Source organism: Caloenas nicobarica, chromosome 2, assembly GCF_036013445.1.
Source record: "Caloenas nicobarica isolate bCalNic1 chromosome 2, bCalNic1.hap1, whole genome shotgun sequence".
Classification (NCBI taxonomy): Eukaryota; Metazoa; Chordata; class Aves; order Columbiformes; family Columbidae; genus Caloenas; species Caloenas nicobarica.
In genome coordinates, this window is record NC_088246.1 from 91,315,639 (window position 1) to 91,331,294 (window position 15,656).

Genomic DNA, 15,656 nt, shown 5'->3' on the forward strand with positions numbered 1-15,656 from the left:
ATGGATCAATGTAAAATGACCAGTGCAGGAACAACTTCGAATCAAAAGTTTTATTCTCTCAGAGTCTGGTTTATTATCTGCCATACCCTGCAAGTCTGTCAAGACTCTTTCATCAATAGTACAAAACTCTATAAGATGAGCACTCCAAATTCATGGAAGCCTCCTGAATCCTGGATTTTTTTCAGGATGATTTTCAACAAAGTATCAAAATTCTCACTCTATAAATGGAGACCGAAGCACTTAGAAAGGGATGGAATGCAACATCTTCCACACTTCAAGCACTTCAAGTGCTCGACTGTGCTATTTTTCATGAGGATGCCATAAATTCTGTTAACCATTTCTGAAAGTGTCCTAGAAATGTAATTTGCAACTTGAAAAATTTGTTTAACATATAAAGCTTTCTGGACACATTCTGTTGGTTTTGTCTGTTGCAGCTGTTCCACTTTAAAATAAAAATTAAATGGTAAATGGAAGTATTGACTGAGCATAACAATATAGTCTAAAAATTAAGTCTTTACTAGGAAGGAGAAAACTCATGTTCCGTGTTAGTTCTATGTCTTAACTTGATCATGATATGTAACCAAAGTTACTAACAGAAAGTAAAGAGAACAATTACTCAGTGTGATTATAACGATACAGAAACTCCTGTATTAGTACAAAAGTCTGTTTTTCTGCCTATGGTTTTTAGATATTACACTGGAATCCATTGTGTCTACCGTACTATGAACATAAAGGCTGTGAGACATTGGAATCTGTACTTATATGCTGTTTCTCTATTTATAAAGCAAGCATATCTTTTCTTCCTTTCTGTCCTGTTTTTATATGAATGGCCTAATGAGAAATGCTAGCATGCTGATAATAAAAGTGCAGAAAACAAACCTCTATTTTTCTCTAGCTTGAGAAAAAAAATTAGCATTTTTGTGAATGTGAATTTATATTTCAGAAAATATAAAAAAAAGTATTTCCGATTTGATTCTCATAATGTCATATAGGAAGACATTTGTTAAGGAAGAAGATAATTATTATTAGTTTAATGAATGTCATCACATTTTTTTTTAAAGAAAAAGCATATGTTTTAGTGAAAAGTTTTTCTGGTATTATGCCATCACTACTTGAAGTGTTTGTTTCATTTAGACCCACGAAAATGAAAACTGAAAGATAAACTGAATTTCAAGGAAAATCAATTTCCAGAGATGAGGGCAGTTTTCTGTTGTAAAATATGTACTATAATTAAAAATTATGCTATGTTTTTCTTCCATCTATTATTTCAGTATTCAAAAAAAGCTTAGGACCTGACTAAACAAAACAGAAGGATGGTCTCCAGCTTTTTGATTTGGAAATCTATTCAATGATATTGCTGACAGAAGAATAGGCATTGTATTATACATACCAAAAAAGCATCAATACAAGACCAGTATCCTCATATGGCCTATTTTTTTTCTTCTGATCAGATTGTTTTCTGCTTTGACAGATACAGAGATGGAAAAAAAATAGGTCCATGAATTCTTTAGTGAACACATTAGAATCTCTTTTTTAATGGGAGCTCTTTAAGTGTTCAAGGTCAGCACTAATGGATAAAGTGGCAAGATAAGGACCGAACTGAGTAAGAATATTAAATGATCTATTCTCACTGTACTCTTCCTTTATGAAAGCAAAAGGTCATTGAGTGGGATATTGTTCATCTAAGGCTGTGTGCCTTATGGGAGGCACAACACTAAAATCATAACTGTATAATTAGCACTGGGGACACTGGTGTGTTTTTATTTCCTAATGCAAACTGAGTAACTATTGTCTAATATAGTTCTAGCTAAAGAACGTTAGATGCCTGTTATTTTTTGCAGCCGTGCATACTTATTTTTTGTTCTTCGTGGTACAGACCCATCCAGACTAGATGTTTCTATCCAGCTACAGGGTTCATGCTGAGTAAATGTCCCTGAAATTACCCCCGAGTGTGATTTGTTCTCTTGGCGTATTACCAAAAGACCTGTCTCTTGTTTCTCCAAAAACAGCAGCTGCACCAAAATGAAACCTTGTTAGTGTGCCTGAACCTTCCTAGTAATACACACCTCAGGCACACCTTTCTGTGTTCAGCAGCATCTAGATAACATTTCACTGTGGATAGTGTTTCGCTGCGTTAGAGTTCATTAAATGGAGAATCCACTGCTTCTGACGGGTTATGCAAAATGATCAACATTAATCAATCCATATCTTACAGTAAAGATGACCTTAAAAATGATTTAATTTGGTTTAGGTATGGTTGGAAACTGAGCTGGTAAAAATTCTGTATATACCTCATTTAAAATAATCTGTAAGTGCATATAAATTAATGAGGAAATACACTTCTGATATCCTCTTTCTCCTATCACCTCTTTTCTTTTTTTACTTTGTCTAGAGAGCTGTCTACAGGCAGTTAACTTCCTTGGCACCATCCAAACCTACAAAGATACTAAAATTTTATATCTTTGCTGTTAAGAGAAAAGGACCATTCTAACTAGTCCCCAGCAAGCTTCATCATAATCATGATAATTTATCTTTTGATAGCATTAAAATATATTTTGATACTGTGGTTCATTATGTAAAATGCAGAATTGGTGTTTTCTTTTTCTCCCCAGACTCCTGAATCTTGTTAACAAGAGATGCATATTTGTATTTTCACTAGTGCTTATAATTGTAGATACTGCATTTAATACATTTATTTCATGTCTAAATGATTCATCACATATTTAGTTTTCTTAGCCAGAAATGTAGAAAACCCCTAAGGAGAAAATAATTCTGTTACTGAGAATCTTGTAAAAACCTTTTTCTTTCAAATCTCAGATTTTTTTATTATTAAGTATCTTAATTTTGACAGGTCTTTTCTGTACGTGTAAATCAACATCACTGAATGTTGAATTAGATATTGGAATAAATAGGATAGATTTAGTGTCATTATGGGTAATGAGACACCCTTGCAATCAAGCTTGCTTCTTAGCAATGAATGCGATTTCAGGTAATGCTGTACAGCTACAAAGTGATGACCAAAGTCTCTTTAATCAGCATAATTTTATATTTTTTTTCCTATATTGTCTTTTAAACTACTAGGTTTTAATATTCTGCGTTTTGTTTCACTCATTTAGAGAATGCACGCGTGCATATGTGTGTGCACAAGCACACAAAGAATATAGAGCAACATTTCCTCCTTTCTCTCTCCACTACTTTGCCTTTGATGTTCAATGTGATGTGGGCAGTCTGGTTTTGAAATATGTCTCCTTAGAGCAGGGTGTACCAAAAAGCTAAGGGAGGTAAATCTGATAAGAATTAATTCTCCCGCACTGATCTGTTCAGCTTGACACACGCCGTTAAAACAGTGACACATGTGTGGCCGTGCTAATCGGAAAGGGACAAACCACACACAGTGCCTGTGGGTGGCACTGCAGGAAGTGACCAAAGCGAAGAGATTCAAATTCATTTACCTGTGGAGTTGAGGATGTGTTTGTCTTGAAGACTCTGTATCCCAAGGGTGAAACCCAGGGCTGTGGTTTTTTTAAACAACATCGAAGACATCTGCTTTTTCTTCAAACAGGTCTGAAATGGATATACTGTCTGCCAGTTCTGAAGGCATTCTCATCGGCTATTGTCCACAGCAAGATGCCCTGGATGAACTTTTAACAGGTTGGGAGCACATTTATTATTACTGCACACTGCGTGGAATTCCAAAACAGGATATCCATAAGGTAATTATGCAGAACGCATTTGCAGGGGAAGCTGAAACCAGGTTGGGCTGTGGAGTTCATAAAACAGGTTTTCTCTTTTTTTACATGAGAGAATATCTAATATTTCATCTTAACAGCTTTAGTAATAACATTTTTCATTACTAGTACTTTATTTCAACAATGTGGTTTTGTTTGTTTGTTTGTGATTTTTTTTTCCCTGTCTGTTATGCCAGTTCAAAACACAGTAACATCACTGAGGATACTAAAATAACACTGATACAAATGAAATCTCAGGCACAAAGGTGCTAAAGGAAATGAAATTTATGAATGGCTCAACACCTTCATTATCACACTTAGAGAACTGGGAGGAAACACCACATGTTCTGAGTCATGCACCTCTGAAAAACTCTTTTCTTCAGAGATGGGATTAAACTCTGAAGGAATTAAAAATTGTTGAATGATTATATAAATAAACCAAACATCTGGGTGCTGAGAAGACAACTGTCAGCATTCTGCCAGTAAATGTCTTAAACTCCACAGGATGGTAGCTGCATTCAAACTGCCTGCTGGGAGCAGTCCCTAAAATGTTGCAGCTGCCAAATCAGGCCTGGGGTTGTCCAAGGAGAAGAGACCAAACCTATGTCACAAAATGCTTTGGGAGCTTGCTAGCGTATATAATGACAACATCTGGGAATGTCACCGAGAGGTTTTGAATTTACAAATACATATGTAGCTGTGCTGAGCAGCAAACAGTGCTCCTTTTCTGTAACGAGGCAACCGGTCAGCCAATACCAGAAAATAAGTACCACACGGATATAGTGTAAAATGCGGGGTTTTTTCTGTCTCTGCAGGTGGAAGTTTCTGATTTGGCCTGGACTTGAGCAGCTCAGCCTCTTATGCTTAACTGCGTCTCTCTTAACATAAAACAACTAGAGAGTGATATGAAATTGGTGTCTGTCATTCCTGCTGTATATATTAGTCCCACATAGTTGCCATGGCTCTAGGATTGTCCTTGTAACCTCCAGAATGCTGCCTGTTGTCTTTTTCATTTTTCCGGAAGCAAAACTGCATGTAACTGAAATATCTTCTTTTTTTCTTTTTTTTTCTTTTTTTTTTTTCTTTTTTTCTTTTTCCCTACCTAGCTAGCATTCCTCTGGCTATTGCTAAAGGGTTTACAGTCAGTTCCTTGTCTGTATGTGAAAGGGCCACCTTCAGGTTCTTTGCGGCCTTTTTTCCCCCAGCAGCTAGGTATTATTCCATAAAAAGGTATGATTCCTGCAATGGGACATTGAGTATTCAGAAATAACTGCCATCGTGCCCCAATAATAGCATCAGGACAGACAATATTTTGATTTTTTCCTGTCTTAAACTAATCACTTGAGTGTTTCTGGGTGAGACACTGGGGGAAATAAAAAATTCTTACAAGTCTTTGCCTCTTCTTTTGGGCAGTATCCTGCCTGGCTGGACTTTTAACTGCCTGTTTTAACCATACATTTCTTTCTGACTGCTTAAAAATCATCATGCAGTCTTTTATTTAGTTGTTTGCGCTTCATGACTCATCAGTGGTAGTTTTTGCTTCTGAGTACTAGCAAAGTACTGAAAATTTGAGTATGTTTCCCTCTATCTAAAGGAAATATGTTAAGGGTTAACTGTTACTGCACTAAACCCCTCAACTGTAATTATCTGTTTTCTCCATGAACTGACAGCTCCTCTCTAACAGTTGGGCTAAAAGCCTATCATAACTAGCATCTATTATCATGGCACTTTAATAGACACAAAGGTGGCAGGAGATTCTGGCATCTCCTCTAGAGCTTTGTAGTCATTTGAAAAGATGTTGCTAAATACCCATACATCTTACATATGTTATTGAATGCTTTTGCTTCTAAGTGTAATTTAAAACAGGATCAAAGTTTGATTGTTTAACATCGCAGCAGTGCTCCTAAAATGTTCTAAACATGGCTTTTATTCTTTCCTGTCTTATCATTTTCATAAGAAAATATATTCTTGTAATGCACATTTCCAAATGGTACAGTATGTACTATAAATGAAGCAGTTTTTAAGACACAGAATCAAAAAATGTTAGGAGTTGGAAGGGACCTCAAAAGATCATCTAGTCCCATCCACCCGCTGGAGCAGGAACATCTAGATGAGGTTACATAGGAAGGTGTCCAGGCGGGTTTTGAATGTCTCCAGAGAAGGAGACTCCACAACCTCCCTGGGCAGCCTGTTCCAGTGTTCTGGCACCCTCACTGAGAAGAAGTTTCTTCTCAAATTTAAGTGGAACCTCTTGTGTTCCAGCTTGAACCCATTACCCCTTGTCTTACTGTTGGTTGTCACTGAGAAGAGCCTGGCTCCATCCTCGTGACACTCACCCTTTATATATTTATAAACATGAATGAGGTCACCCCTCAGTCTCCTCCAAGCTAAAGAGCCCCAGCTCCCTCAGCCTTTCCTCATAAGGGAGATGCTCCACTCCCTTCATCATCTTCGTGGCCCTGCGCTGGACTCTCTCCAGCAGTTCCCTGTCCTTCCTGAACTGAGGGGCCCAGAACTGGACACAATATTCCAGATGAGGTCTCACCAGGGCAGAGCAAAGGGGAAGGAGAACCTCTCTCAACCACCCCCCTTCTAACACACCCCAGGATGCCATTGGCCTTCCTGGCCACAAGGGCACAGTGCTGGCTCATGGTCATCCTGCTGTCCACCAGGACCCCCAGGTCCCTTTCCCCTACACTGCTCTCTAACAGGTCATTCCCCAACCTATACTGGAACCTGGGGTTGTTCCTGCCCAGATGCAAGACTCTACATTTTCCCTTGTTATATTTCATTAAATTTTTCCCAGCCCAACTCTCCAGCCTGTCCAGATCTCGCTGGATGGCAGCACAGCCTTCTGGTGTGTCAGCCACTCCTCCCAGCTTGGTGTCATCAGCAAATTTGCTGATAGTACACTCAATTCCCTCATCCAAGTGAGGGATGATGAATATATTGAACCTTAAGAAGAACGGAAATTTCAGAAGCACTTGAATGATAGAAGGACCTACTTTTAATTAAATTTTGTGGGACTCAACTCACATACTTTGGGTCATATACATACAGTGTTACTCTCAGCAAGCTCACTCCAGAGTACAGAGTAAGCGTACTCCCCACTTGTGAATAGGCTGAAGCATGTAGACCCAGGCGGATGGTGATCCTCTGAGGGAGAAATGGAGGAGGAATGAGCTTATGATGTGAGCTAAGAAGGACTTCCCTGCAGTTAAAATAATTGCCTCAGGCTTATTGGAAGAGTTACTTTTATAACTGCCTTGAACTTGCCAGGGTGGGTGTCTTTGAGTGAGAGCTGAGTAGGGCCTTTAGTGCTGTGCTATCTTTCGGACTCCTGGAGTCACAGAATCCTTAGCTATTATTTTATTTTAGTATCCACAGATGTGAGAAAAAGCTGTTCAGGTGGCACCAGCAGACACCTTCTTATTGGTAATACCTCAACTGCAGACAGCTGGAGACAATAGTTTTGAGAAGTGTGAACTGATCCATGCATTACAATGGGCTGTTAATGCTTTAATCTTACACTCTGCCAGGTCCTGTCAACACCAGGTAGTGGAGGAGAGTGTGTCTGTGTCTGTGTGTGCATGTGTGTGCACATGAATCCTGCTATCACTGCTTGATTTGTGACTCCTTCAGGTCATCTGGCCTCCCAGCAGCAGCTGTTTTTGGAGGATGAGGAGCAGGACCAGGAGCTATGTGGAAGCTTGAGAATGGAGAGAGATCTGTGGTGCGCTTACAGACCCAGATTTCATAATTAAACTGTCCCATATGACATTGAGATTTTCTCAGGTGCCTGGGAAGATTTCCAGATTGCGATGAGCAGGACGATACCAACAGATTTCTATTCTGTGCCTGCAGGGTGTCTCTCTGCATCTGCATATGTAAATGAACACTAATGAAAATGCTGTCTCCTATCTGTATTTGGTGAGGAGCCACAAGGGTAACCTGGCTTCATATACTTTCTCTGTAGATAATGTGAGAAAAATGTTCTCTCTGAAATATCTAGCATTTATAAAACCCATTTCAAATGCAGAAGTATTTATGAATAATTGGTGTACCTAAGAGCATCCACTTTAGGTATCAGATCCAGCTATTCTCTGGGCAATCTGTACGCAGCTCCTGCAATGGCAATTCTCAAAACCATTTGAGGAACCGTTCCTCAACTGGTGTGGTAATTCACGTACAGGTCCTGCTTCAAGTGGGTCAAAATCTGTTCTGCGCTATTTAGAGATGAGTTATGTTTCTGTGGTGCACTGGAAGAAGATGAATGTTAATCTTCCTATTATCCTGGACCATAGATCGCCTAGGTGTGTAGACTTAGACTGTTCTTTACAGGCAGCCTTCTATGCCTTAGTTTCGCATTTGTGATACAGAAACCGTTCTCGCTTTCAGTTGTCCAAATGTTTTGTCTGCAGAGATTGACGAGCAGACTTTGTTGCCATATGCTTGTGATTAAGGCATCAAAGGGCTCTTGCAAATAATACTTAGTTTCTCCAGTTTACCTTCATCAAAAATTGAAATGCAGCTATCTCAGAGGAAAATAAATGTTTTTGTCTGTGGGCCCTTCCAACTGTGTAGGATTGCTGTCAAGTGTCGAACATCTGCTGTGTTTCAGCTCAGAAATGTCTGGTGCCTGGAGAAACTCTGCATTTTAGTTTCCTGTGAAGAAAATAAGGTCTGGGAATGTTTTGGAATAGCAGCTGTATGGAAATGTAAGCTGTTATTTTCCCATTCCCTCCTGCCTATGATACAGTGCTCCCAGCCTGCCTCTGAATGTTTACCAGTGAGTGTTTATGCTAACGTACACACACACACATGTTCTAGAGTGTACATGGTTCTGACGTGGAAAGAAACATACATTCTCTTTGTTTTTTAATAAATTGGCAAGCAGGCAGGTGACTTCCAGGCTGTGTTGCTGCTGAAGTTGTCTATTGAAGCACTACCTTCAAGGATCAAATCTTGTGCTAGGCAGATTTATCAACAGCAGGAGTCAAGAGCCTGACATAAAGTTGAGTGCACTTAATGTTCCAAAACAGTAATTAACGGAATGGGAAAGGAGGAGAAAAATGGGTCGTTTTCTATCAATGTTAAGCTTCAGGTAATGTGAAGATTTATTTTACTTCCCAAACCTGCTCTAAAAGTTTCCTTTTTTGCTGGAAAAGTTAGAGCTTTTGGGCTATTTAGACAGATAGTACTTTAACATAATATTTTAAATTATTTTTTTTTTTTCTTTAATATATCAAGTTTCAGTATCTGAATTTGTTCCAAAAGACATCATGCAGCTTGGTAAAAATTATACAATATTAACACAGCATTAAATGACATCTCCCATTTCCAACAAAACTTGTGTGGGAAATCTGAAAAAAAGCTTCATCAGGACTTCAGAGGCAACTTCCCAGAATGTCAGTATGATTTCTCTTTATGTTAACTCTCTATGAAGATTTTTGCACTGACCTTGGAATCTTATTGACTTCCTTACATGTTATATTCTATAGCTGCTAGAAACAGGAATTACTAAATTCATTTTTGCTTTGCATGCTTACATTTTTTGGACCTCAAACAGAATTAGTGTGTACAGTTTTACAAGATTCTGGGATAATTAACTATTTTCCCCTAGAAGATTACCATGAGTATATGCTCTCCTAACGTAAGAAATCTAACTGTACTGAGTTTACTCTGAAGCAGAATTAATACTATTTGGTGTGGAATTGATGATGGATTGTGATTTGGGATATTCCAACTACACTGCATTCATTTATTCAGAAAGTAACACTTTGAATGGCTACTTGGGAAGTGTATAGTTATTCTTCAGATGACTCCAGAATTCATCCCATGCTCATTATCATTTGTACTATGTATAACACACATTCAGGATTAGGTCAGTTTTGCTTTATGCAGGTTTGTTCAAAATAAAACATCAAGAATTTATACACCGTATTTATTTTGTCAGAAATGATGTAAAATTAATACACTGTGTATACAGCCCTTCAAGTCAGGATAGACACGCTATCACATTTCTAGTCTTCTAATGGATAGAATCTTTGCTAGCTCCAAGTTGTTCTGGAAGACATACTAACTGAAAACTCTCAGTGCCACTAAAGTTTTTATTTGACTATTAATGGTAATTTTGAGACAGTAGTAAAGCATTAGCATTAGTGGTTACATAATTAGCATAACTTATTGATTTTTGGTGACGTAGATTTGCCTCTTGGTTTCCTGGTGTATAGAAGACACCATGCCTACATTAGACTTTACTCTCACAAATATTAACATGTATGCAAAAATTCAAGTTACCTTACTGCGTCTCCTGGAATGACTACAGTCTTTAGGAAATGCACCAAGTATAGGAGGATTTGGGTTAGATTTTACAGACTGAAGGGCTCATTCCAGTGCCTATTCCAAAGCTAGGGGAACTAGTCCAAATTAATTTTGGGAGAAATAACTTTTGCTAAAGATATTAAAATCAATGAGGGAAAAGTAAATCATCTTAAAGAATATTGGAAATTGTTAGCTGATAGATGTAAAGTCTGTTATAGTCTGGATTTATGTTGGGGGAAGAAAAGAAGGAGTTTAAAAATATTACTAGAGCCATGACTAGATGCAAAACATCTTTATGGTTCAAGTGCTCTCACAATGTACACATTCACAAATATCCCTGTGTCTTTTAATTTGACCTCAATGTTACCAACTTGCTAAATGATGTATCTCCTCACTCTTCACTGCTGAAAGTAATTGAAACCAGAAATAGAACATCATGATGAACATGACAAGGAGGAAGAGAAGCTGCTTGTCTATATATCTCACATGCACTAAAGGAAGGAAACCATTAGAATTGTAAATCTCTTGCATAATTTTGTGTACCTGAACATTTGTCAAATATTCAATTCTGAATTCCTTTTAAAGTAGTGTAAGAGGGATTTTCATTTTTACTTTATAGTATACTATGATACAAACCACAAGATACCACTGTTTATACAGATAAATGAGCTATAATGGAAATGTGCAGGCTCCTCCACAATACACCTAATACGTAATATTCTAATTTCATTCAAATTACATTTTTGTTGTTGTTCAGGTCATGTTGATGAAGCTAAGACAGTTATGACTGGAAATCTTATGATTTACATTAAAGAAATGAGAAAAAGGTTTGGGGTCATCCCTTGAAAGACGAATGAGATGTATATTCTTATGTTTGCTGAAGCATGCTCTGCAGTGCTCCTTTGAAGTGCAAGGGTTGAGAAAGATAGCAAGAATAGGAGATTTTTTAGGTGAAGCTGGGAAATCATTAGGAGTAAAAAAGCTGGGTAATCCTTCTGCCTTTATGTTGCTGATGTGATTCAGCTCCAAATCTGCTCTTATTTGATATATTTTGCACCAAAGAAGCTTATCTAGGTATCAAGCGAGGTTGTGGTCTGCACTGCAATGATCTGCAAGGTTCATGTTGGAAGCTCTATACATTCAAAGCAACAGCAAAGTGGGCACTATGGGATGATTCCCACCCCTCTTTTTTTACCTAAATAAAAACTCATTTTGCAAAATTCCCATAGCAGAGGAATTGCCAGGCTTTCTGTCCTTGTACAAAAGAGGAGATGGCATAGTCATGAGTATCTGTGCACTGAATGCTGAATGCTCCCAGATGGGAAGATTCTGCGTGTAGAACTGTAAATCTTGCAAAGCCATTTCTTTTTAGTGTTGCCCCCTACAAAGAGCATTATGTTCATATCTGATACATAATTCAGTCTCCTTGGTGGCTACAGACTACAATAAAACTTAGCTTACTAAATTTTTTTTTTTTTCTTCTCTCTCTGGCACTATTTCTTGGCTTTTAAAATTCTTCTCTGTGCAGCATTCGTTGCCTCTTTCAAAGAATGTCACTCTGCTGACTTAGACTAAGAGTTCTGTTATAACACTTCAAAGTGGTCTTAGAAACAGTGGTTCTGTTCATAGCGGAAGGATAGCTTTTACTACATTTCAGCTGCGATATAATACAAAGTCCTCCTTATTGTTTAATAACTCTTAAAGCTTGTTGTAGCTTGCAATACATGTTAATTTTGGTGTAAACAAGAGATCATATATTTTTTCACTTTCTGGTCTTAATTTTTATGTGCTTTTCCGTGAAATTCTATGTATATTGTTGGTGCATTTATAGGGGGGTAATCCTACATTCCCAGTGGTAATAAACTCAAGTCCCTTTAGCAGAGTCCACCATATGCTTTAGAGGTGTTCACTTTAGAGACCATTTTACTGTATTATATAATGAAACCTCAGTTTGGAAGTAAAAGCAACAACAAAAAACCAAAAAAGCTCAGCTATTATATGTCAGAATATAGCTTAGATGCTTGACCATTTCTAAAGCCACAGAATGTCTGAATTTGCAGCACCACTTCTGATACACAGTACTAGTGTCTAAATTAAAGCAAAATCAGTGTGAATTAACTCTGAAATAGCAGAAGACTTGAACTTTTCAGTATAAAATTACCCATGGGTGTTTTAATGGTTGTTAATTAGTTTGTGTTTTGTTTTTTTTTTTTTTAAACCATCTGCATTTAATGTAGTCAGAGCAATGTTTATAAATATAGCTTTTGTCTGAGAACATGCATTGCTGTCAGGTTATACATTAAGATACACTGAACACAGGAGACTATTAATACTAGTGCCAGGATCCACAATAGAATATGCCAGATTCTCACGACTGCAGCATTGCTCCTGCTTACAGAGAACTTGCTCTTGGACGTGTCTTATTTTTATATGTAGCACTGAAAAATCTTGGTAAAAGGATCATGAACACCTTGGTCATTTCCTAAAGAGTTTGCATGAAACTCTCTTAAAAAAACCCCAACCAACCAACCAAACAAAAAAACCCAAAACAAAACTAAAACCAAACCAAACCAAAAAATTACTATGCTTATGTCAGTTCATTTGAAATGGATACTGTTTATTGATATATTTTTTTCTGTTGGATTTTCTGAATTAATTGGAGACTGTCCATCTGATCTGACTAATCCTTTGGGTCCTTCCTTGCTTTTTGCTGAAGGTGGTGCACAGGGAGCAAAAAGAATGCACCATGCTGCTGGGCATACTCTGGCAGTTGATCTCAGGCAATAGAGCACCATCCAACTACTTGTTTTACAAGAATCTCCTGTGGTACATCGAGGCTGAAGACATACTGGCTCTATTACAAATTTGATCACCCCTTGATGTGATACAGCCACGCCACTAAACACCTGCTGCTTAGCAGGATGCGTCTGGCAGTGGTGCAGAGAATCATTGAACAGTTTGAGTTGGAAGGGACCTTCAGAGGTCATTTGGTCCAACCGCCCTGCAAGGAGAAGTCGCTACTGTGGCCCTCGTGTTGTTGCATGAGGTGTCCCTGGATGGGCCAGCAGTGACAGCTGATACATGTGGAGCAAGGGTCTTGCTACGTTTGAAATCCTCTGGCACGGGTATTTCAGGAAGCATTGCACATTAGGACTGTCTCTGGCAGGTAAAGAAGAAAGGCCATAGAGGACAGCATGAACGTTTTCTCCAGCTGTGCTCATGTGCCTGCCCAGCTTACTCAGATCACACATAATTATTTAAGTAATTACAACTAAACAAGATATAGGGTCAGTTTACCGCTTTCAATTATTAGAAAGGTATATTAATTTAACCCTAAGTTACCTTTTGTCTTCGAGAAACTCTAAATCCTCAACCTATAACTTACTTTTTTGCTATTTCCATCTTTTTTGTGGCTGATGTAGAATTTTATCCCCTGAATTTTCAGTGACTAAGATGTTTGATCAAATAAACACCAGAGAATGAGGTGAAATGAGGAACATTTTAGGACCCATCAACACAAAATGAATGCAAATGGCTGTTACAAGGAATGACAAAGCCAAATTTTATATATAAGAAAATCCTTATGCTTTGTGGACATCCAAGGGGTCCCAGAGAGGCTTTTTGTATTTGTCTCAGATTCAAAAGTAATAATATGCAGCAAATATGGGTAAAAAAGGAAACGTACATTTGTTTGACATGCATGAACAAAGAGTTCTTCCCATCTGAAAACAAACGTTACCTAATTTGGCTCGTCTTTTCTGGCCCTCAAATTTCCAAACCACAGGTTGCAGAGGACCTTGTTAACCGGTTACACCTCAATGCCCACGCTGACAAACTGGTGCAAACATACAGTGCTGGCACAAAGAGGAAGCTCTCTACTGCTGTGGCTTTAGTTGGTAAACCACAAATACTTTTACTGGTGAGTAAAGGCAATATTGCATCTATGATAAATGGGTTACGTTGAATTTTGTTGTCTTGTATGTTGCTCTAAAGAAAATCAAGTAGTTTTCTCGTCCGTCAGGAAGTAATTAATACACGGATGTGCAACTGTCCCTGTTGTTCTGCTGCATGAACACCACTTATATTATTCTCCAATACTCACAAAAATAGAAAGTGAAGGTGTTTTGCTTGGTTTTTTTCTTTGGATCATTGGGTAAGCAGGGGAAAAACAGGTCCTTCAAAACACACAAATGCTATTGTAGTATCCCATGGCCCAAATGGTTATGTAATTTTTTTTTTAAAAGATTTCTTTATGTGGAAGAAGAAAACATCATTTTATGTAAAATTTATTAATGCTTTATGTAACCTCTGCTTCGTATATAACAAGAGAAAAATATATGCGACCAATTCTACTGGCTTCCTTAAGAAGGAAGGTTCTCATTTTAATTAGTAACTTGGTGTTATTAATTGTTGACCCATCTTTTTCAGGATATTAATATTTCTTGTTACATCATACTTCATAAATCTGGCTAGTTCTTATATTTTGTTTGATTTACAAATCACACAATCAGTCTAATACCCCTGAATGATATTTGAATTATTTATCACATGTTGATTTGGTGCTTGCATCCTACTGTTCATTTAGGCCTGAAACTTGCCTTTCCAGTTTAAACAGTGCCTTTTGTATTGAAGATCAGTGAGTTACAAAGCTTTGGGAACTGCATCATTACGACACCACATTCTTTTTCGCATCATTACCTGTTGTTTCACTGCAGAAGTTTGAACATCCCTTTATTGAGCCTTGGCTGGGAAGAGCTAAACCAGTTCAACAGTGGAAAAAACCTTTCAGAACTGTCAGAGGAAGGGAATCTGCTTCACAGAGTTGAGAGGGAATCCAGTGCTTCCAGCAATAGATTGCAGGTTAAATAGAACCAGATAAAACTGGTGTTATCACATGGTTCATGGTTCAGAAAATCGGACACATTTCGCTGCTTCTAACTTCCTATAATTGCCTCACTTCTGACCCGATTTATTTTATTTACATGTTATGCTTAAACTGACCCTAGTTCAGTTAGTAAAAGATGGAGATAATCTTAAATCAGTGCTTTTTCCTGATCTTAGAAAAAGCTCCAGCTGTTTTTTAATGTCTTTATGACAGCATGCTACTGTAAGTATCCATTTCAACCTACTTCTTGCTGCAGGGCATTGACTATTGCGTATGTAATGACGAGAGGAAAGAAGAATATCTAAACATGTCAACTTATTTAAGACATTTGGCTGGCTTTAGAAAGCTAGCAGATTTTAAAGGAGTTATTCAGTGTTTTAAAAGGCTTTATTTTGGTCTGAAAGCAAAGATACCTATGTAAACCACTGAATTTGCTCCTAGATTGCATCTAGGATCGTAGCTATTAATTTAATTAGTAGTGTGGGTTGCTTTATTTTTATTGCTTTTTATGTTTTCTTTGTTAGCTACCATAGATAATAGGAAACTGAACTGAATTATTTTTCACCTCTACCATCGGTAGCTAAGCACCAAAACCAACATCAAACTGTATGTTTTTTCACTTTGTTTCTTGAGAACTTTGATTCCAGGTTTCAGCTGGGATTCCTTGCTGCAAATACATTGGCAAAGGCCATACTATACCACCCTAATAGGTACTGACA

The 15,656-nt window shown here is 37.8% G+C and overlaps 1 protein-coding gene across 1 annotated transcript in view; it reads left to right on the top strand.

Moving 5' to 3' along the window:
* Nucleotides 1-15,656, top strand: part of ABCA13 (ATP binding cassette subfamily A member 13) — a 190,392-nt gene that overhangs the window by 156,068 nt on the left and 18,668 nt on the right. The window contains 2 exon segments of the mRNA XM_065629402.1: nucleotides 3,563-3,713; nucleotides 13,837-13,971. Of these exon segments, the coding sequence (XP_065485474.1) occupies nucleotides 3,563-3,713; nucleotides 13,837-13,971 (286 nt within the window).